The sequence below is a fragment of the Ambystoma mexicanum genome, chromosome 2q, assembly GCF_040938575.1.
Source record: "Ambystoma mexicanum isolate Mex_15411 chromosome 2q, UKY_AmexF1_1, whole genome shotgun sequence".
Taxonomy (NCBI): domain Eukaryota; kingdom Metazoa; phylum Chordata; class Amphibia; order Caudata; family Ambystomatidae; genus Ambystoma; species Ambystoma mexicanum.
The window spans coordinates 1,082,283,727-1,082,304,630 of record NC_090924.1 but is presented as its reverse complement, the minus strand read 5'-3'; the positions used below and the strand labels follow the sequence as shown (position 1 = coordinate 1,082,304,630).

The window sequence follows — 20,904 nt, the reverse complement described above, 5'->3', positions numbered from 1 at the left end:
TGTTTAACTTAGCTTTAGAATACTTTCTTGCATATATACGTAGGGATAATGGTATCAAGGGACTATCGTTTGGGGACACAGAAATCAAAGTCTTGTCATATGCTGATGACATGGTATTTATATTATCAAATTCGAGGGAGGGGAGTAGTGCTCCGAAGAGAGCTTTTGAAAGAGTGGGTAAACTTTCTGGTCACAAAGTAAACTGGGAAAAGTCTAAAGTTTTTCCACTTTCAGGGGGGATGCATGAGGGGGGGATTTTGAGGATTTGAACTGTAAATGGTCTGATTTGAAAGTTAAGTATTTAGGGGTATACCTTGCCAGGGACTTGAAAAGAATTGGTGGGTTAAATATTGAAATTTTGATTGGTGACCGAATTAGATATATCATAAAATGGGAGAGTTTGAATCTGGGAAATTTGGGCTAAGGTTAATGCCATTAAAATGACTTTATTGCCAAAAGTGTTATATTTAATCCAATCACTTCCATTTTACTAAGAAATTATTAAAAAGGATTGATAATACATTTCAGAGATTTCTATGGGGTGTGAATGGGGAAGCCAAAATTCCTAAATATATTATGTTGCGTAAAGTACATGAGGGTGGATTCAGTTACCCGGATCTGGTTAAGTACCATACAGGCTTTATTTTAAAAAAAGGCTGCTCATTATATGGCATCCACGGATAGTTATGAGCCAATTTGGCTTACACTTGAGAGGGAGGTATTTCGCCCGTTGAAATTGGACAATACTTACTTGATGGAAAGAATTTTATCAAGACGAGTTAGATTGCAAACTATAAATGCAACACGTGTGACTCTAGTTTCTTGGTTGATAGATAATGATCAGAACATTTAATTGCATTCCAAGGCTTCAATTTGGGGTAATCTTAGTTTTCAGTTGGCAAACAAAACTCTATATTGGAGTAGTTGGACTGTTAAAGGTATTTTAAGGATAGCGAACATTATACAAGATGGACGGATGGTTCCCTTTTTAGAGTTGCAGAGGAAGTTTGGTTTGGGAATGAGGGAGTTGGCTGGGTAGAACAAAGTTAAGATACTTCTCTGTCAAAGGCTAGGAATGTTGTCAGGTTCACTGGGAACTGAACCAGTCTTATGTAAAGTACTGAAATCATTTCCACGCGCAGTATCTACTTACGTCAACCTAATGCCTCCAGAAAATACTAATGTTAATTCATGGGATATACTGAAAGAAAAATGGGAAAATTAGTTGCAGTGCCCAATTTCGGAAAACAAATGGGGGAAGATACTACAGGCGGGTTATAGGAGTAAATTGGATTTGAACGTACGCCTAGTTCATCAGAACATTCTGGGTGGTCTGTATTGGACACCTGTGCGTATGCATGGATTTGGTCACCTAGATAATTAGGTATGCTGGTGATGTGGGAAAGAGAGGAGGACTATGGTTCACATGATGTGGAACTGTTCGAGATCAATGTGTTTCTGGGGGGGGATGTGTTAGATCGGTTGGATACAGTATTGTCTATAAGCTTTCTGAGGACACCCTTGTCAACATTTTTTTTTCTCAGATAGAGGAAGATCTACGACTGCTAGAAGGTATAGGTGTTGGATTAATAAGGCTTTAATAGTGGCAGTGAAACAAATGTTGCGATTGTGGAAAACTAGGAAAAAGCCGGAGGTTGAAGATTGGGTCAATGATATGCTGTTATCAGATTTTGAAAAGTATGCGTATTATAGGAGAAATCAGGAAGAGATTTATTTGGATATCTGGTCGCCCTTTAATGATTTGTATGGTGCATAGAAGTGGGTTTAGTGAATGACATCTGATAGCTGCGTGTTCATGTGGTTTATAACAAATATAAGGCATGCTGGGTGTGGGGTGTGTATTTTTTATGTGGGGCGCTTAGCTTATTTTTTATTTCATTTTTTAGTTTTAGTTTTCCTTCATGTTTTCTCCTTTTTTTTCTTGGTTTTAGATCTTATACAAATGTACTAATTGCGTATAGAGGGTTGACGACAATAGGGTATTGGTAGGTTTGTTAATATGCTCATTGGATAATTATAATATTTTAGGAATTACTCATATAACTCATTGATAGTTTGTACTTTCTGTAAATACTAATATTAGAACTTTTGAGAATTGTTACCTATTGTTGATCCTGTTATATGTTTTATTGGAAAATATAAATAAAGTTTAAAAAAAAGAAACAGACACACCTAGTTTCGATTTGTGTTGATTGTTTCAGTACCTGTGACAGACATAAGGGCCAAACAAAGAGCAACAGAAAAAAGGATTGGATAGACTATACTGTGTAATCCCATGAAGCTGATCTTAATACATACAGCTATCATAAAGGGAACAGGCTTACATTTCTATGCACAGTAGCGTCCCACTGTCCTAACGATAGGCCCAGGCTCAAGAATGGGAATCATTGACAGTGTAACAATGCTCCCTTTTACTGTACAGTACCTCATTAGAATTGTTACCTGTCCAAATGCACATAACTGTTATACTGCTGCATATACCAATCATTTTTGTACTAACAATAATTCAGCAATGCATGCCTTTACTAGATGGATTTTTTATAATAAAAGTAAACATTTAGGCATCCACGGTAAGATCTAATCAAAGTACTGGTCTACCTAAACTATTGCATTTTAAATAACTTAAAGAGCTGTGGAACATTCACACTTACATGCTGAAACTGAATCTTTAATTTTTGACTTTGTTCTGTTAATTCCAAAAATTCTCTCATAATTTCATCTTTTTCTCTCCGAGCTTGCTGGAGGTTGGCAGTGAGCTGTGTGATGATGCCATCTCTTTGTTTGATTGCAGTTTCAAAGTCTTGCAGCTAAGTAAAAAAAAAATATTATAATAATAATAATAAGTCAACATCCAAAGCAATTTCTCAAAGTTTCCTTAAGTGTCCCATGCATAGAGAAAAGGCCTTTTCACATATGAACCAACCAACATTAGTTACAACAATCAGCAATTCGAAGTCTAAAATACAAAACAACGTATACTTTTGCCTTGTAAAATACTGCCACAAAAATTGCAATGGCCTAATTCGACAAACGTTGATAAAAGCTACGTAGAAAGCAGCAAATATCACATTATGTTAAGTGCTCAGTGGTACTAAAGAAACAAATTGTGGATCTATCAGAATATTGCAAAGTCCAGAAGCGGACTTCTAGTGTGGGCAACAGAAAAGAAGAGTAAAGGAACATATTTGGGCCAAAAGCAAATGTACTAAAAGCTTGTAAGCTCGCAGTTATAAATGCATGGCTGGTAGTTAGGGGAGGGGAAAAAAAACAAATTGTCACAGATGCTGCTTTCTGTTAGTTTGTATCCATTGAAAGCACTGCCTTTCAGTGTTGGTATTTTGAACTGTAAGGCAAGACCTGTACACCAGCACCATACATCACTTATTTTCCAATATATTTGGTGTTGCAGAGGTGAATGCAGTCTCGGCAGTAGCGGCTGCAGTCTCGTGTCAGGCATTCTCTCGAGTCTGTCTACAGTTGGCCTGATTTCAAGCAGGTGGAGCACATTGCATAAAACCTCCACCTCTAACGCGGAGCGTTCACAGAGGTGTTGCAGAGCTGAATGCAGTCTCGTCAGTCTCCGGGGGGGCAAGGGCGACAAGTTGCATTGAGATCAATTGATCTGTGTGCAACTGGACTGTGGCTCGTGGTGGTCAGCGAGGAGCAGCGGCACGTCCAACATCTGAAAACTTCACTGCCGGTTAACATCTAGCTTGCTTTGCATTTTGTATGAATTCCATCGTACCTGGAAAAAACTTGGCAAAGACACTGTATTAAAACTGATTATTTGCAGACATCTCATTAGCCCGGCGCCTGTAGGGTATATTATCCTTTGAGCTGCGGTAGACTCGTACATGAACCCTCCATCTAAGCTTTGAATGACTGATCGGAGCATTTTACGTACCACAGTGACTAGTGGGCATATAGCTCTTTGAACCGTGGAAATAAATAATTGATCAATTGAACTACTGCACATTTTTATACTTGGAAAGTGTATCATGACAATATTGAATTAATTGAATTCTGAGATACTCTAATCAAGGTGATTGTTGGGTCTTTTTTCCCCTCCCTCTGAGCAGTGGGAATTCGTTAGGACATTCTTTGTGTTGTGAACTATGTCCTTGCGATCAGGACTAAGAAGCCAGAGTGGGGCCTTGATGTCTGGCTCTTCTGTTACCCTGGTAAACATTTATGACAACAAGATTCAGTCAAGTGAAGCCTGTACATTTTCGGAACATGGCCCCATTTCACCCAGCTCACCCCATAAGGAAGCAGTAATAGTTGCAGAACTGATGAACAATTAGGGGGATGACCGCCTTTGTATGCATGGCTTTTCAAGTGTTAAGGAATTTCAAGAAGGGGAGGCATTGCATACTGGTGCTCTCCCCAAACATGGAAGAGCGATAACTAAGGCACTGAAACCGTTGCAGGGCCACAGTTCATCACTGCATTTACATATGCGTCCAATTGCAGGGCAAACCGTTACAGATTTCTTTAAAGTATCAGATGTGAATACAGTTAACAAGTGGCTTGTGTCAAAACAATTGTGACTATTGATTGTACCCACATGAATGAATTGAATGACTTTAGCTTGATTGAGCATGTTGATTCCATAATTTTGGAAAATGTTAGATGTCATGGTAATAGCGTTGAACAACATACCTGTTATCCTTCCCTTCAAGGCTCTGCAACAGCTTACAAATCTTATAGAAAGTATGGATGAGGACGGTCTATCTATTGATGCTGTAAACAACGATGTCTCCTAGGGGGTAAACAATATTCACCATACCCTCACAAAGGTAGATCGTAAACGCCTGACCTCACCAACCCGTTCAGCACTTATTATGGTACTAAGTGTTAGGGAGAATTCTCATTTATGGCAAATTTTCCTCACCTAGTGAATCCCCCAGCAGCTTTGCTGGACTTCTGGAGTTTATTAGGTGTGAGCTTTTCCCCCACACTTACCTATGCTTTGCCATGTGTATTTCTCTGTTTTTATGATTGTGGACTCTGAAGTACACGACTTCAGTAGCCCCCCTTCTTTCTGTGCGTCACCCAGCACCTTCAGTGCCGTGGCACAGGGTTGTCTTTGAGACTTCATTTCTGAGGCTGATTACAGTCCCCCAGAAAAGGGTAAAGTTGCCATTAACTTTACTTAGTCAATCTACCACAGATCCAGTACACCCCATCTTCCATGGAGTACTGGAAAGGGTTAATTCATATCCCTTTTTATCTGTACCTCCTAGAGCATTGTTTCGCTCTTTTTAACATTTAGACTTGGCTGGTGGCAGTGGTATCTACCCTAATTTTCTACCGCGGTTATCTTATATAACCGTGGTAATATTGTAGGCTATTGTGTTAGCCTCGAACTTAAACCCGCGTGACCAAATGCTTTTTCTTTTGGCTCCGGTTGGGTTTATTCGCCATTTCTTTTTGTTAAAGTCCTTCTTGTGTTTTACTTTGCGCGGCAAACTAGGTTCGCCTTCTTTGTTCACCGTCTTTTGGTGGGCTTCTGCTCAGAAGCCCTCCACCAGGAACCTGGGTGTCTAGGTGGGCTGAATGTGAGGGAGGGGGGTAGTCACCCCCTGCACCGGGTATCCTAGGAAACCCAAGTCGCACTTTGCCATGATTGGCTGAGGTGGTTGTCCAGGCTGGACAACCCCCTGCTGGGTGATTGACAGCCAGGCTGTGTGAATGGGGGTTTTGTGCATAAAAGGCAGGTCTCTTGGGCTAGAAGTCAGAGTCGCCACTGGAACTACAAGGAACTGAAGAGAAGCGGAGAGAACGACAGCTGCTGCAACTATCCCGTCCCGGAGAAGCCCTGCTGCAGTCCTGAGCTATCTACCCTTCAACGACTAAGAAGATCCAGTCCAGAGTCTTCTTCTCTTGAGCCTGGTGGAGATAACCAACTCATCTTCCACAGCCAGAGGATCCTCTGCCTTGGTCAAAATTGCTGCACACAGCTGTAGTGGTCCGGATAGCCATTTGAAGAGCCTCTCCTGTTTTTAAGGAGCGCACCTTTTTTTGTTGTCGCTGCTGCCGGCTTCATCCCTGAGTGGTGCAGACCCCCTTCAGACGTCCTCCTTCACAACGAAGCTCCAGGAATCGTGGGTCTGCGGGAAACCAACAGGAACAACTGCCAGGGCACCAGCTGCACCATTGGAACAAGGTACTGTGTTCTGCTTGAGGAAACTGGGTGAACCCCTTTTCTTCATTTCCAAGGCTTGCCCTCGACTTCCCTCCTTCTTATAACTTTTGCTTCCGAACATTGACAATATCGAAGTACTCTTGGCTACGTTGAATCGTGAACTATCTGACTGTGTGATCTTCGGCAACAGGCCCCCGGTGTCACTTGACCCTGGCTCCGGCCCTTTGACATTTGAACTCTTGTCTCTGAGTGTTTCTCGATTCTGTCTGCCTAACCAAAATATTGCCTACGATTTTTGCCTCCAACTTACTCTGGGTATCTCAGGTGCTAAGTGTGTTTTTGCCCCGGTAGCATTTCATGTCACAGATACGCGTTTCTTTAGTATACCGAACTGTCAAAAAGTGATCGCAATCGTATTCACTGTAACGTGTTTTGTTCATAACACTGGTTCATTCAAACACAGGGTACTTACCTTGAGACATACTGTAGAAAGTGAATTGGTTAGTTGTAGTATATTTGACGTGTGGTTTGTGTTTAAGTTTAATAGAAGTGTTGTGTTTATAATGAATGGTTTAAAAAGAAATTTACTTATATTTTTCTACCTGAAACCTTGAGTCAGTGTTTGCTTGAGTCACAGTAATTGTGGTCCCTTTGTGTAATCTCTGCTACTGCTCACATACTCTTGAGATAAGCCTGGCTGATCCGCCACTGCTACCACTCTGACATAGTAGTACAGGCTTGTATCAAAGGTAAAACTTGTATTGCCACCTGTAGTCTTAATTGTTTGTAGTGGTCCCTAAGGGCACTGCACAGGATTCTGCCTAACACTAAGTTCCTTTGTTACTCTCTAAGATAATATATGGGACGAGGTATGAGCGCACACAATCATGCTAGCCAATATCACCGTCAAGATTGAAGACCTTTCCTCAATTTCACGCTTCTCAGCTAATAACAGTCAGGTTCATGTAGACGACCCACCCATGAGGATTAACTTGCAAACTCCAAATCATTTGCCCAATATAATCTTATTCAACTCTGATGGTGAGGTCGAAGTGTTGCCTGATAAAAATGAAGCAAATATTATTGTCGAGAATAAAGAATCTTATCCACACGGCTATGAGAAAGACTCTTACATAGTTACGAATAGTTTTGAAATACAAAACAGAATCAAAAAAGGGGACTAAGAAGATGGACAAATATAAAGTAGGGGTGACTTCTCATGTAAAGAAAAATGATGAAAAGGAACAAGGCCTCTCTACACGTACATTTTTTAAAAAAATTTAGCCATAATGGAATCGCTGAGGTTACGAAGAACGATCCTAATGATAAATATGGGATCGGACACCTATCACCATTGATTGAGGGGAATCTGAGCAATCCCGCAGGTGACATTGGCCTCACCAGCGGTACCAGTCAGCTTCCGACCTGAGTAATGGTAGTGGTGTTTCATGTGCAATCTAGACTGATCTGATGTATACTCCTGGGGAATTGAATAATTGTGCCTATAAAACTGGCACTGGCAATATCCATGAAGAAAGGAAGGGCAGAAAACCAATCAATCCTCAAGGAGTACGGCAGCTCAGACCGTGTTAGAGATGCATGGATTCAAATGCATATATAAGCAGACTATTATTCCTGAAACCAAGAAATTGGAATGCCTACATATTGTAGGCATAGGTGAACCTGATAACTCTGGTAGCCAGGGGGTTATTCAATGTAATATGAGCTCCAAAACAAATAATTGCTATGATGCCCTAAGGAAGGAAGGAAGGAAGGAAGAAATGAGGCAAAGAGACAAATCAATACAGAACCTGATCCCGGTATCTGCTCTACTCAGTAGTAGGGAGGGTTGGGCAGAATTTGACACAGTGTGACTTGGGGGCTAAATTCATTTCAGAACCGGATTGGCCTAGAGAAAAGCCCCGCCCCCCCACAGAATGGTCCGAACTCTCTTCCTTCCCGAGCCCTTCGCTCATCCGTCTCCAACTCCCTCAGGGTCAGCCGCTTCTCGAAGCAACGAGCTGGGGGTAGATCTCTCTCCGCGGCAGGGGCCTCCCTCTGGAACAGCCTTCCTGCCTCCCTGAAACTTGAGGAGAACCATCTCCGGTTCCGGAAGCACCTCAAAACCTTCCTCTTTGCTTCTGCTTTCTCTCTCCCTCTCCCCTGCTAAATTCTTCACTGAAACTGCACTGAATCTGCAACTGGGCCACTCTCTCCGACCTCGGTCCTTGTCCCAGCCACTCTCCACTTGCACTGCCTCCCTGGCAACCCCTGCACTGCGGGACTGTCTCTGTATCCCTACAGCCCCCCCTCCCCAGCACTTGTCTGCACTTACCTTGCACTTGCCACCAGCTGGCCCTATTATTTATTTTTTATTCTACTTACCCTGTACTGCACTTCCCCCCCTCCCCTTCCCCTTGCACTTTTCCCTCCCCCCTACCCCTGCACTTGCGCGATCTAAATGACACCTGGCCTAGTAGGATCGTTGTCTGTTTTCCCCTTGTTCCCCCTCCCTGCCTCATCGCGCCTTAAAACACTTGTGTATAGGCGCGTTACAAATGCCATATCATATGTGCAAGGCGATAATGTAGGTGTAAATTACAACAACTTCCTACAATGCTTGTATAAACCGCCCGATGTGGAGCCTAACAACCTAATTGTGCAATTTAACAAGCAAATACGCTAGTATCGCAGTTCAAGAGAAAACCTCAATTCAAAACGGGAACCAAAGTGGACTGGAAATAATATGCTCTATGGCATATTATCAAATGCAAAAGGTTCCGACATAACAGGTGGGGTACAAATGAAGTGTAGTATTCCAGGATATTTTTTTATTTTGCAATGATGGTTTATTAAAACATTTAGCAAATGTATCCTGTATCAGCCATTTATTTACAAGAGGAGTTTGACATTCTATAGCAGCCCATCACCTTTATCCTCCCAGCCAATGCATTCCTTTAAAAATGTAACTGCTGCTATAATCAAAGAGGTTTTTACGCCTTTCACTAACATGGTCCACCATTCCTCCGCTGACAAGGTTGAGACACCTTCTAAAAAGCGTTCAAAGTGTCTTATGCTCGCTGAAGTTAAGGCTGTGCAATATAAGAATATGTGGTTCAGGTTTTCCAATGATCCTGGCTTATTACAGAATCTGCATCTCATGCCTATGGGGCCTTTCATGGTTCTTAAGGCCAAAATCTTCTTAGCATTGTGGAGGTTGAATCTAATCCTCATGAATTGGGACCTCTAAAAAAGGGTCAGGAAATGTCCTCAAGTAGTCAGGGATGATTCCTAACGTTCCTGTTTCGTTTGAAGTGTTTTGAAACAGTTTGTATTTACTTGCTTCATCACAGGTCAAGATCCAGTCAGTTTCCCACAATTTCGTTTGACCTTGCCTGGATTGGTCAGCAGGTCCTCAAGTGAAACACTGATAGTCCAGCAGGTCTCGGGGTGCTGAATCCCATTTTGTCGCCGCGTTTCCAGTTCCGGTTACAGACTGTTTTGTTTAGGGCCAGGATTGGAGCAGGATGATCTGTCATGCATTTCCCAAAGAATGTCAGCTTTTTCCACACTACCATTACCTTCAGTGAGGTTAACCACAGTTCTTTTCTGATTAACTGTATCGGTACAGAGATTTTTTCCAAAAGATGCCCTGCAAAGTGGCCCAATGCTTCTTCGGGATCCATAATAATAAATCGGAACCATTAGGTCAGGGCGGACACTGCCTTTGTACGATAAAATTCCAAAACCAAACCAGTAGCAGGAAAATGTCACTATGGGGTCTTGATTAGCCAGCAGTGTGGCTTTTCTTTTAGGACTGAGGTTGTGGGCCTCAACTGTGCTATTGCCAATTCTCATCCAAAGATACTTGAAGGAATCCACCCTTTCAATTGTTAGAGCATCTAGGCTCCATTTAAAAGACTGTTTCTTCTTGGTTTTACTTTTTTCTAGTACCAGAATCTTCATCTTGTCTTTATTGATCTTCAGATCATTTGAGGGTGTATTCCGCCAGTCTTTTCAGCTGCCTTTGAAGACCTATTGCGGTGTAGTCTAACAGGACTAAGTCGTCTGCATACAATAGTCTACTCACCTTTGTTCTTCTGATTTTCAGAGAGAAGCATCTGGTTTCCTCCATAAAAGATCCCAGATCTGAGAGATATAGGTTAAAGAGAGCCAGGGCTAAGGGGCAACCTTGTTTAACTCCCCGGCTAGTCAGTATTTCTTCTGTTAGTAGCCCCCTAGAGTTTAAGCGCACTGTCAATATGGTGTCAAGATGAAGGGTCTTCAGTTGGTCTACCAGATCTTCAGGGCAGTTCCAGTTTGTCAGTTTCTTCCACAGCCGTTACCCGTTCATGCAGATGAAGGCTTTGGCGAAGTCGACGAAAACTAAATGGATTTTACAATTCATTCTCACTACTTTGTCCTTCAATACTAACAGCAGAAAGATTGTTGAAGTTGTCCCCAGTCCCCTAATGAAGCCGGCCTGGTATAGTTCATGTCAGCCTTCTCCCTGTGATCAAATATTCAGTCTCTTTAGGAGGAGTGAGGCGTATATCTTACCCATCAAATCCAAGAGGGCAATAGCTATTCGGGTCATCCCTATTGCCATTCTTGAATATTGGTACTACGTTAGCCTACTTCCATGATGTAGGTATGTTTTGGGTGGTCTTTATATTCTGTAGGAGCAGGCATATCAATGCGGCTTATTGTTTGGGGTTTTTCTTTAGGGTCATATTTGATAGCCGGTCCGGTCCAGGTACACAAGAGGCATTCACTTGCTTTATTTGAATAACTATTTCTTCATGATCATATAATATACACAAAGGTGACAATGTTTTAGTTAACAGTTCTTTACCAGACACCGGAGCAGCGTATATATTTCTAAAGTTTTTTATCCAATCTGTCCAGTTGACAAATGATCCTCACCTTTCCGATCTAAGAGAGTCACCTTTTTTCCAAGTCGTTCTTTGCTGGCCCTTTCCTTGTTGAAGAGATTTGGTCATCTTCACACACTAATCTCATTACAGATTTTGTTGCAGTAGGTGTTTGGTCGGGCATCATCCTCGGACGTCCTTCTTGATGGTCGATGACGTCCTCACCCTTATTTGTGTGAGCTCTAAATTTTGCAACAGCTATCTTCCTTTTTTCTGCTAGTGTCAGAAATGGTTGAGCTCTGACCAGATCCCCAGTGGACACAGTCAGTACAACAAAGGGGTAGTTTGTTGCCGGAGGAGAAGTAGGGTTTTGGCAGTCATTGGTACCCTAAGCATCATCTTCTAAAGTGTAAGTTGATAGATTTAACAATGTGTTCCAACTATCTAAAGCCATAGTGTGATGCTGGAAATGCATTGGAGGGGCAGGGCACCATGTCCTTGTCCTGTACTCCCTAATCATGTGTGTTCTGTTTTCTGTAGAGGAGCCCATGGGGTACTCCTGGCAGTGCAACTCTTCCTCTTTTTGGTTGTGGTCAACAGAGACCCTTGAGATACCCTTATGGCACCCATGGGTGGGGGTACAACCCTGTACCCCTAGTGTACGTTTGTGGGCACCGGTGTGTGGCCCACAGAGCAGGGTATGGGCTGCTGGCAGCTCCATGCTGAATTTGACAGGTGCTTCGAGTATCCCCTATTTTGGGATACCTAGGCTCTGCCATAGGAATCAGTGGATTCCTGATAGAAGGCAAGATGGCCCCTGTGGCCTCTTGGTTTCTCTGACCTGTTATCTTGTTTTCCCAAAGTCCTGGGAAGCCCCGACTCTGCCCCCTCTCCCCGATTGGCTGTTGGGTGTAAGAACCGTATATGGTATTGTGGGGATGTCCAGGCCACACTGGCTGGAGCCTTTCCAGTGACTGTATGTGGAGGGTACACCGTTGGGGTGGGGCCTGGGTGAACGGAGTGTGTGACCAATATGCATTCCATGTTATGGGTGTCTAGTTTCTGTGTGTGTGACACAATGAATGAGACAGCCTTGCCTGAAACGGCACATGAATGCAGTGAGGTATGCTGAAAGGCTGGGTGCTTGCCCCAATCCACATTCCTTGTTATGGGTGTCTCGGTGGAAGTGAATGGCCTGAATGCACTATGAGCCCGATTAGCTGTCTGCATGAATGCCCTTCTGTCTGATTGGCTGACTGAGCTTGGCTCAGCAGTGTGAATGAGGGACAGATGTGTATATCTGGGGACCTCTCACTTCCCAATTTGTTCAGAAGCTGAAGTTGAAACATGAAGCTTCTTATCCTTTAAGCCCAGCTGGAAGAAGAAGAATTGCTGCTGCTTTCCTTCGACCCAATCTAAAAGCTGTCGAGTCTGTCGAGGACTGATCCAAGAGAGGACCTGGCTAGGAGACCTATGCCCGAGCTACAAGGGAACATCGTGCAGAAGCTGATCTTCATCGAGGCATCCTGGAAGACAGTCCCAAAAGGCTATCGACCGGAGACGGGGCTCTGCTGAGAAATCTTGAAGTAAAGCACCAGGACATCGAGGCTGTTGAAGTCCATCGTCGCCGACTGGGGTTCGGAGGATTTCCGTGACCACTGGAAGCCCGCCGAGTCGTGTTGCCCAGAAGTGGAGACAGCTTGACGCTGTGCTGCTCGATGACCGGAGCGGCAACCCTCCACCTTGCCCAAGAACTTAATCAAAGGGCTCCCTTGCTTTAAAGGGAATCCACTCTCTTAATCTTCCCTGCCGATCTCCTGTCTGTTACTGCACTGGTTACTGGGCCTAGTAAGATTGTTGTCTTGTCCCCCCACTGGTTTCCCCTCCCATGCATCGTCGCGCTTTGAAACACTTGTGTATGGGTGAGCTATAAATAAAATATATCATCACTGTCGACGGCTTTGACCTGGCGGAAAAAGTCGAGCTCGTAGACAACTGAAGAAAGTTCGCCAGTGGGATTCCCGCCACCTGAAGTCTAGAAAGACGCCGACAAGTGAAGATCTGAAATCCAGCTGCGGTCGAGTCTCGATCGTCGACGCCGATGCTAACATCTGATGCCGGGCCTACGTTCTTCACCGAGTCTTCTTTGCGGCACCAAACGCTTTACAACGAGGTGCACCACACACCTCGTCTTTGCAGGACAAACGATCGATTGTCGACGAGCACTGTCAAGGTCAAAGCTGCTGTCTCGACGACAGCGTTCACATTTCTTCGAAGGAATCTCAACGCCCTGTGGCTCCTGCTTTAAAGGGAGTCCACTCACGAGGGATCCGTCAACGAACCGTCTCAAACTCTTATCATTCATGTACATTGGGGTAGTTGAACATTTTGACCAGGAAACAAGATTATTTAAACATAAAATGAACTGGGTTTGTTGATACACTTTATTACAGGTTGCCCAGGTGGGGGGATCCTCACACCGAACTGTGTCTTAGTAGCAAGAGAACCATTCTGCCAATGTTAAACTAACTTATCTTCCTTCCTATGTCCTATGCTGATCCACATTACTGTTTGATTTAAAACCATTAGAACGGTCAGCAGTTGGTGCATTTTAAAGGAGTCAATAGCTAAGTGCGGTACCTCATGGACATTGTATATATTTGCCATATTAGAATTTCCAGAGTATAAAATGTGTTATTAATTGATGTATATATCTTGAACCTTATTTATATAAAGAACTGTGTTAGCACATAACAGTGTGTGGACATTCCTTTGTTGGGGTCTTGGGGACTACACTGTACAGAACCAGCCTGCATCACCTCCTGAGAGCTTAAGCTTTGGTTGCTCGTCCATTCTACCATATAGAGGACCTTGGCTGGGGTGCTCTGTGCTTCTACTCCGTCATATAGCGAGCAGGAGCATAGATACCCCACTCCAGTCTTTACACATGGTTTCCTCATTTACCTTTTGTTCGGTCTCTTCCAGATGTATTTTCTTATTTTTATTTTTGTTATTTTTTTCAGTATAGCCGCCTTAACTGAATTTTTTTCGGTTGACAGGAGTGAAATCTTCCTCAGAAAGCTTCTGTAATCATTATTTTCATTTGTTTTTGGTGTTTATTAGAGTCCTTCGATAATGCCCTTCTATTCCGTTTTCTAGCCGTTTTCTAGCCAATAATGGGTACAAATTTAAGATTACCACCTTCGAGTTCTTGTCAATCTCTGAGTGAGTTTCCACAAGGATGGTAGAGTCGCTCATATCTGAGGCGACATACTCCTGACCTTTTAAAGTAGTCAAGTTTTCGCCTTGAGCAGTCTCTTGGGGAGTTAAATGTACACCCTCTTTGCTGTTTGTAGGCGAAGGGGTTCGAATTTACATATGATACGCACAGTTCTGTTCTATTGTTGGTTGCACAACCTTGGGCTCTAAATATGGTTTACCTTGATTCTTTTTTATATTTCACTCGCCATTTGTTGCTCGAAAGTAACTTCCATCCGTAGCAGCTTTACCAGCTGCAATAAAGCCTTTGATGTAATTTATCTTTGAGTGCAGCATGGCCATTAATATGTTTTAATCTTTTAAAGTGTCATTAATGGATTCATGAAGCTTTATGAATGGAGCCATAGCAATGGTTACGAACGACATTTGGCTAAAAAGGTCTTGTTTACTGGATTCCTTTTCAGGCTTATTCTCCTTGCGCTGTTTAGGTCTTGGATGGTCACATCTAATGTGCCCTACACTGGAGGATGCCAATGACGAAGTGGAGGTGCTTCTACGTGAGGTTCCCAAAGAGGGGTCTCGTCCCTCCTTAATCTGCGTCACCCCTTTGGTCACCAGCAACACTTTTCCTAGTTTGTTTGTGTTAGAAAAAAAGGTTTCATGCAGCGTCATAGTCTCCATGTCGAGTTCTTTGTTTATCATCGTCTGATTGTTCTCGCTAGGCATAACAGAGTTGGTTATTTGGGTGGGCCACGTAAGGGTAAGGGTAGACGACTAGCATCTACTAAGTAAGTCATTTCTCATATTCGGTCAATGTCATGTTGTAGAGAGAGAGTGGAATGCATCTGTTTAAAGGTGGTGGCCCTCCTTTCTGCTTCGCACGGTCGGGCCAATGTCGTACTGAGATTCCGCTTCCTCTCCCTCATGGACAATAGTCAGCCGCTTCTGCTCTGTTGGGGTTTGGGATTAGATTGAGGAAGTTCTAGCTCTTTTTTGTGCTGGCGTCCACCCACACAGTTCAAGGTTCCCTGTTTGAACCTGTTCAGCTACAAGGACCTCTACTCCTACTATGTTCTTTTAACATTCCTGCATCTGCGAGTTACTCCGCCAAAACCTAACCCCCTGCTTCTCCCTTCGAGTGGATTTCATGGACTAGGTTTGAGGTCTTATTTGTCCCAGCCCCAGAATTTGGTGGTAAGGATGCTGTTCTGCTCGTAGTTTGGCTTGTTCCTTTCCACCTCCATTTTTTCACAGGTTCTTGCTTGCCAGTTTTTCCGATGTGTGATCCTTGGAAATTAAGGTCTTTAAATTAAGCAGTTTCTATAGGTTGACAACGTTCAAATGTAGTCACTTCCATTTCTGCAACCATGTTTTGGGTTGACTATTACCTTGATGAAGCCTTAAAATACAGTCATTGTGGGGGGAGGGTGTTAAGGCTTTTTCCACTTCCCAATGTACTAGGTCCTCGCTACTTGCGTTTGTGCCCATGAACGTGGAGGAGGTGTTTACAAACCGTGTTATCTGCACAAGTTGTATATTTAAAGTGGGATCTCCCGCCCCACCTCTCATCTTGATGGTTCTGCAATATCGTTTCTATATTCATTAAGAAATCTGGTACAGCTTCGGAGCATTTCTTTAACACAACAAGGGGGTTATTCCAGTTCTGCAATGGTTTAGGGTTCCCACTTGCGTTAGTGTTGACAGTGTAAGTCAGGCTCTCTGTTACATGTTCTGTTTCTCTCTAACACCAACAGCACTGCCCCTGCTCTGCTCGCTTAACTTGCAGCTTCTTGGCCGTTTCCCTCAGTAGCTGCGGGGCCTGGCAAAGGGGAGGACGAAGATGCAAATGGAGGTGACAGTGCAGGAGCGGTTACAATGACTGGATTCTTGCCCATTTCTTTGGAGTTTGGCGTGGCTAATCAGCTCCCATGACTGCATGCATGGGTCTAAGGGTTGGTGCAAGCTTCTTAGGCTACAGGTCCTTTCCTCCGACTCCATCAAATCACCATGTTCACGTCTAGACAGCTTTCTCGCCATTTTCTCAAGTCAGCAGTGCCACTCTGTCACAGTCAGTTGACTGGCGAGTGACTGGACTCTGCTTCGGACTGCAGGTCGGCGTTCCATGCTACCAGGAGGCTGATAACCTTTTCCTTAAAGTGACAGCGACAACTGTTGAATTACTCAGGATATCAAACAGGCATTAAGCAGGTGCTCACCCAAAATAAAACAAAAGGGTACCAACTCTTGCTCACTAATAAGCTGGGAGACGGATACAACATGTGTCTGAACAGAAGTAATATTCTTTTGATTTTCTCCGAAATTTAGAATCTTAGGGCCAGTAGATTTAGAGAGAGTTGAATTTCCCAATAAGAAAGATACAAACTGCTGAATTCTTCATTTTAACTCAAAATTGGTGTTTGCGCTAGTCCACTCAGTAAGGCAAAAGTTGGGTAATCTCGGCTTTATCGTGGAAATGATCAACCCAGTGATGAAAGATCCGAGAAGTGAGAGTGGGGATGGCAAAATTAACAGCGGGCCCTTGTGAAGGGGCAGATGGGGAAGAAGCAGGTAATTACTTTGTGAGATCAGACACAAATAAAGTGGATTGGTGCGTTGTTGCCTCCTCCCTGTGGAGCACAGCAAACTGGAGGCACTAATAACCCGTGTGTCCTTCCCTAGTGTTCTCCCCCTCACACACACCCTGCTCTCTTCTCTCCTCTCCTCTCCCCACCTACTCTATGGTGCTCCCTGTCTCTCCTATCTTTTCTTACTACTTCTCTATCGACTATCCTGCTCTCCTCACTAATTCTGGTAGGAAGAAGTTTGAAAAGGACATCCTGGTCTCAAACCCAGGCCTCCCTATCGCAGTCACCTATACCAGTGCTTCCTCCAGGCAAACCCTCACTGACATCCTCTGTCAATCCCACGCCAGACCTATGGACTCTCCATATGGTCTCTTTCTCCTTTTTCTTCTCCTCCCATTAATGGTGACACATGGTGGGGTGGCTCTCCTGGCCTCCTTCGAATGCTCTAAGGTCATCATTAACGTTTACCCGAATGGTACCGTCTTGGTCCAAGGCCCGCGGGCCAACCTTCTCCTCTTTGAAAGATGCTTGAAGATGCTTCCTGCGCCTCATCAATTTCCTTTCTACTCCTGCTGTCCCCTCTCTTCCCACCACGGCTACCTTGCCTCCCCCAGCAGTCTCCTCCTTGGCTACCTTGCCCCCTCCTCCTTCCTCTTTTGCCCCCCTCAGGCTTCTTCTACACCTCTGCAGAGCGTACCTATGATTTGTATCCCTCCCGGAAGTCTTAAGGTTGGCAACCTTCTCCAGATTGCCAATCTCAACTCTCGCTCAGCTGTCAAACACTGCCTCCTTGAAGAACTTGACCTCAATGTCCTCGGTCTCAATGAGACATGGTTCACTGCCAGCTCTGTCACAAACTTTGACACTCTCCTTCCTGACGGCTACAAGACCCTCGCCCTGCCCAGGTCCAATCCTCCCGGAGGGGGTGTAGCCCTGATCTACCCTGAGTGGATTCTTGCCTCTGTCATAGATACGCAGGCCTACTCCTCCTTTCGAATGCCTCGTCTGTAGGCTCTCTTCTAGCCATTCCCTTACTATGGCTACCATTTATCGGCCACCTGGTCAGATCTCCTCCTTACTCTCCGAGTGGGCGGACCTCTCCTCTTCCCTCCTGGTTTCGACCACTCGACTCCTTCTTGGAGACTTCAACATCCAACTAGATGCTTTCTGTCCTTCTGGACTCTTTCGCAACCTCTGCAACTCTCTCGCACTTTATCTTCCCCTCTCACCACTCCTCTCTCCTGGAGTGATCACTTTCTCCTTTCCTCCCAGCTCACTCTCCACCCCTTCCTCCTACCCTCTCAGTCATCCGACCCATGAAGCGTGCGTCATTTAAGGCTTTTGCCGCCACTTTCTCACCCCCCATACCCCTTGGGCTGACTCACACTCTAACACAGCCCTCTCTATGCTACACTCTGCTATATTTGATACTCTTGAAGTTCTTGCCCCTGTCATGATGATCCGCTTGAAGCCCAAAGCCAAGTACAACTCCTGGTACAACTCAGACCTTGTCACCCTTAAACGCAAGTGCAGGATGGCTGAGAGAAATTGGTGTGCTTCCTGTACATCCTCTGACAAACTTGCCTGTGGCCTTCTCCAAAGGCAATACCGGCTCTCTGTCCGCACCAAGAAGAGAGCCCTCACCCCAGCCTGTGTCTCTGGGGCATTCAACAACTTGGCCAAACTCTTTAAAATCGGCAATGAACTTGCCAATCCTGCTGCAGTCTCTACCTTTCCTGTCCCCTTCCAGGCCCTCTGCACGGCCCTGGTTTCTCATTTCATCTCTAAAACTCAGGACAGTATGTCCTCTCTCTCTTCCTCTCCTCCTCCCTTACTCCCGGTTCTTCCTCTTGCCTTTCTGGGGTCACCTCTCCTCCCTCCTTCTCTGCCTTTCCCCTGTTCTCGCCAGACGAGGTTTCTAGACAAGTCCAATCTATGAAAGTCTCATCAAAACAGGTTCTCCCCTGTTCCTCTAAAACCATCAAGGACCACATTGACACCCTGGCTCCTGCTTTGGCCGAATTCTGCAACCACTCCTTCACCACTTGAGTCTTCCTTTCCCCCCTGAAGCGCTCCCTTGCACACCCTCTTCTTAAGAAACCCTCAGCCGACCCCTCCTGGCCGGCTAACTACTGCCCAATCGCCATCACTCCTTTCCTGGACAAACTCCTAGAAAGGCTGGCCATCTCCCAGCTTAATCTTCACACTGAATCAGTTGGTTGTCTCCATGACCATCAGTCTGGCTTCAGAGCTGCCAGAAGCACGGAAACTGCTCTCCTGAACATCCGTGAAGACCTGCTCTTCAACATTGATTCCATAACGCCCTGTGTCCTCATCTTACTTTATCTCTCTCTTCTGCCTTTGACACAGTCAACCATGCCATCCTGCTCAACCGTCTCTGTGATAACCTGGGTATCAACGATCAGGCCCTGGCTTGGCTGACCTCTTTCCTCTCTGATCGACCCTTCCAGGTCCAGCTTGGGTCCTTCCTCTCCCCTATTTCTATCTCTACCTGTGGTGTTCCCCAGGGGTCTCACCTCTCTCCATGGCTTTTCAAGCAATACCCGGCACTCCCGGCCCACCGCATTACCGCTTTCTGCCCCAACTTTCAGTGCTATGCGGATGACACTCAGGCTCCCTTCTGCCACCTCTTCTCCTTCCCTCATCTCTGACTGTACGCTATCCATGAGTGGTGTGCCACCAATGATCTCTGCCTTAATGCCAGTAAGACCGATTCTCCTCATCGGCACACCGGCTCCCTTCTTTTCTGTCACTCTTGGCCCTCTTCCCACTCCCACCTGTGAGGCTAAAAACCTCAGGGTCATCTTCAACTCCACACTCTCCTTCTCTCCGCACATCTCTGACATCTCTAAGAATTCACACTACCAGCTGCACCTCCTCAGAGGTATTCTTCCTTTCCCCCAGAAGCTTACTGTCTCCAGAGCTCTGGTCCTCTCTAGGCTGGACTACTGCAACAACCTCTTTCTAAATCTGCCTGCTTCTACTCTCCGCCCTCTGCAACTCATCCAGAACAGGACTGCGAGACCAGGGATCATATCTCTCCAGGACTGAAATCTATGCACTGGCTCCAGTGGCTGCAGGGATTAACTTCAAAACCCTCTGCATTGTCCACAGGGGCTTGGGGTCTCAATACCTTCAACTCTCTCTCCCTAAATATCTTCCGGCTCGAGCTCTTCGCTCATCCGCCTCCAACTCCCTCAGTGTCAGTCGATTCTCTGTCTGAGATGCACCAAAACCAAAAAAGAAAATGAAAAACTAAAACTAAAAACAAATGCTTCTGAACCATAACTACCCAGTGTGGGGTAAACATCAGGCACCTTGCCTGAAAGAGGGTGTGAACTCCTACTGCCCTTATAGTCGCTTGTGAACATTTCGTTAACAGCTAAACACCTTCTGCGACCGGCTCCATTCCTTAGCACCTGAGCGCCTCACTATTTCTTAGTGGATCAAAACGCCCATTCATCTGGGGTGGTGACTCAAGTCGGAGTTTCCATGTTCGGACTCCTTTCCCGTCTATCCATTGAGGGTCAGCAACGTTCCTTCCTCCTGCTTTTCCTCGACTGGGACTGGGTCCAGGAAGATGAAGATGGAGATGGAGATGGAGAGGGGCCCTGGGAGCTGTCGTCCAGTAAGTGCAAATCTACTCATTAAGTGCAAATCTACTTCCCGTAACTTAAGAGTCTCAACCGCTGTTCATAGGGAGGAAAACTGGTGTTGGGTGCCATCCAGTTTAAACATGTGTCTGTCTGTCTGTCTGTCTCTCTGTGTCTGTCTGTCTGTGTCTCTGTGTCTGTCTGTCTGTGTCTGTCTGTGTCTGTCTGTCTGTCTCTCTGTGTCTGTCTGTCTGTGTCTCTGTGTCTGTCTGTCTGTGTCTCTGTGTCTGTCTGTGTCTGTCTGTGTCTCTGTGTCTGTCTGTGTCTGTCTCTCTGTGTCTGTCTGCGTCTGTCTGCCTCTGTCTGCCTCTGTCTGCCTCTGTCTGCCTCTGTCTGCCTCTGTCTGCCTCTGTCTGTCTCTGTCTGTCTCTGTCTGTCTCTGT

At 45.0% G+C, this 20,904-nt stretch overlaps 1 protein-coding gene across 3 annotated transcripts in view; it reads right to left on the bottom strand.

The window, feature by feature from the left end:
• AKAP9 (A-kinase anchoring protein 9) overlaps window positions 1–20,904 on the bottom strand; it is a 2,953,299-nt gene that overhangs the window by 2,518,257 nt on the left and 414,138 nt on the right. For all 3 annotated transcript variants that reach the window (XM_069648423.1, XM_069648424.1, XM_069648425.1), the window contains one exon: window positions 2,673–2,828. In XM_069648423.1, the coding sequence (XP_069504524.1) occupies window positions 2,673–2,828 (156 nt within the window). The remainder of the gene's footprint in view (window positions 1–2,672; window positions 2,829–20,904) is intronic.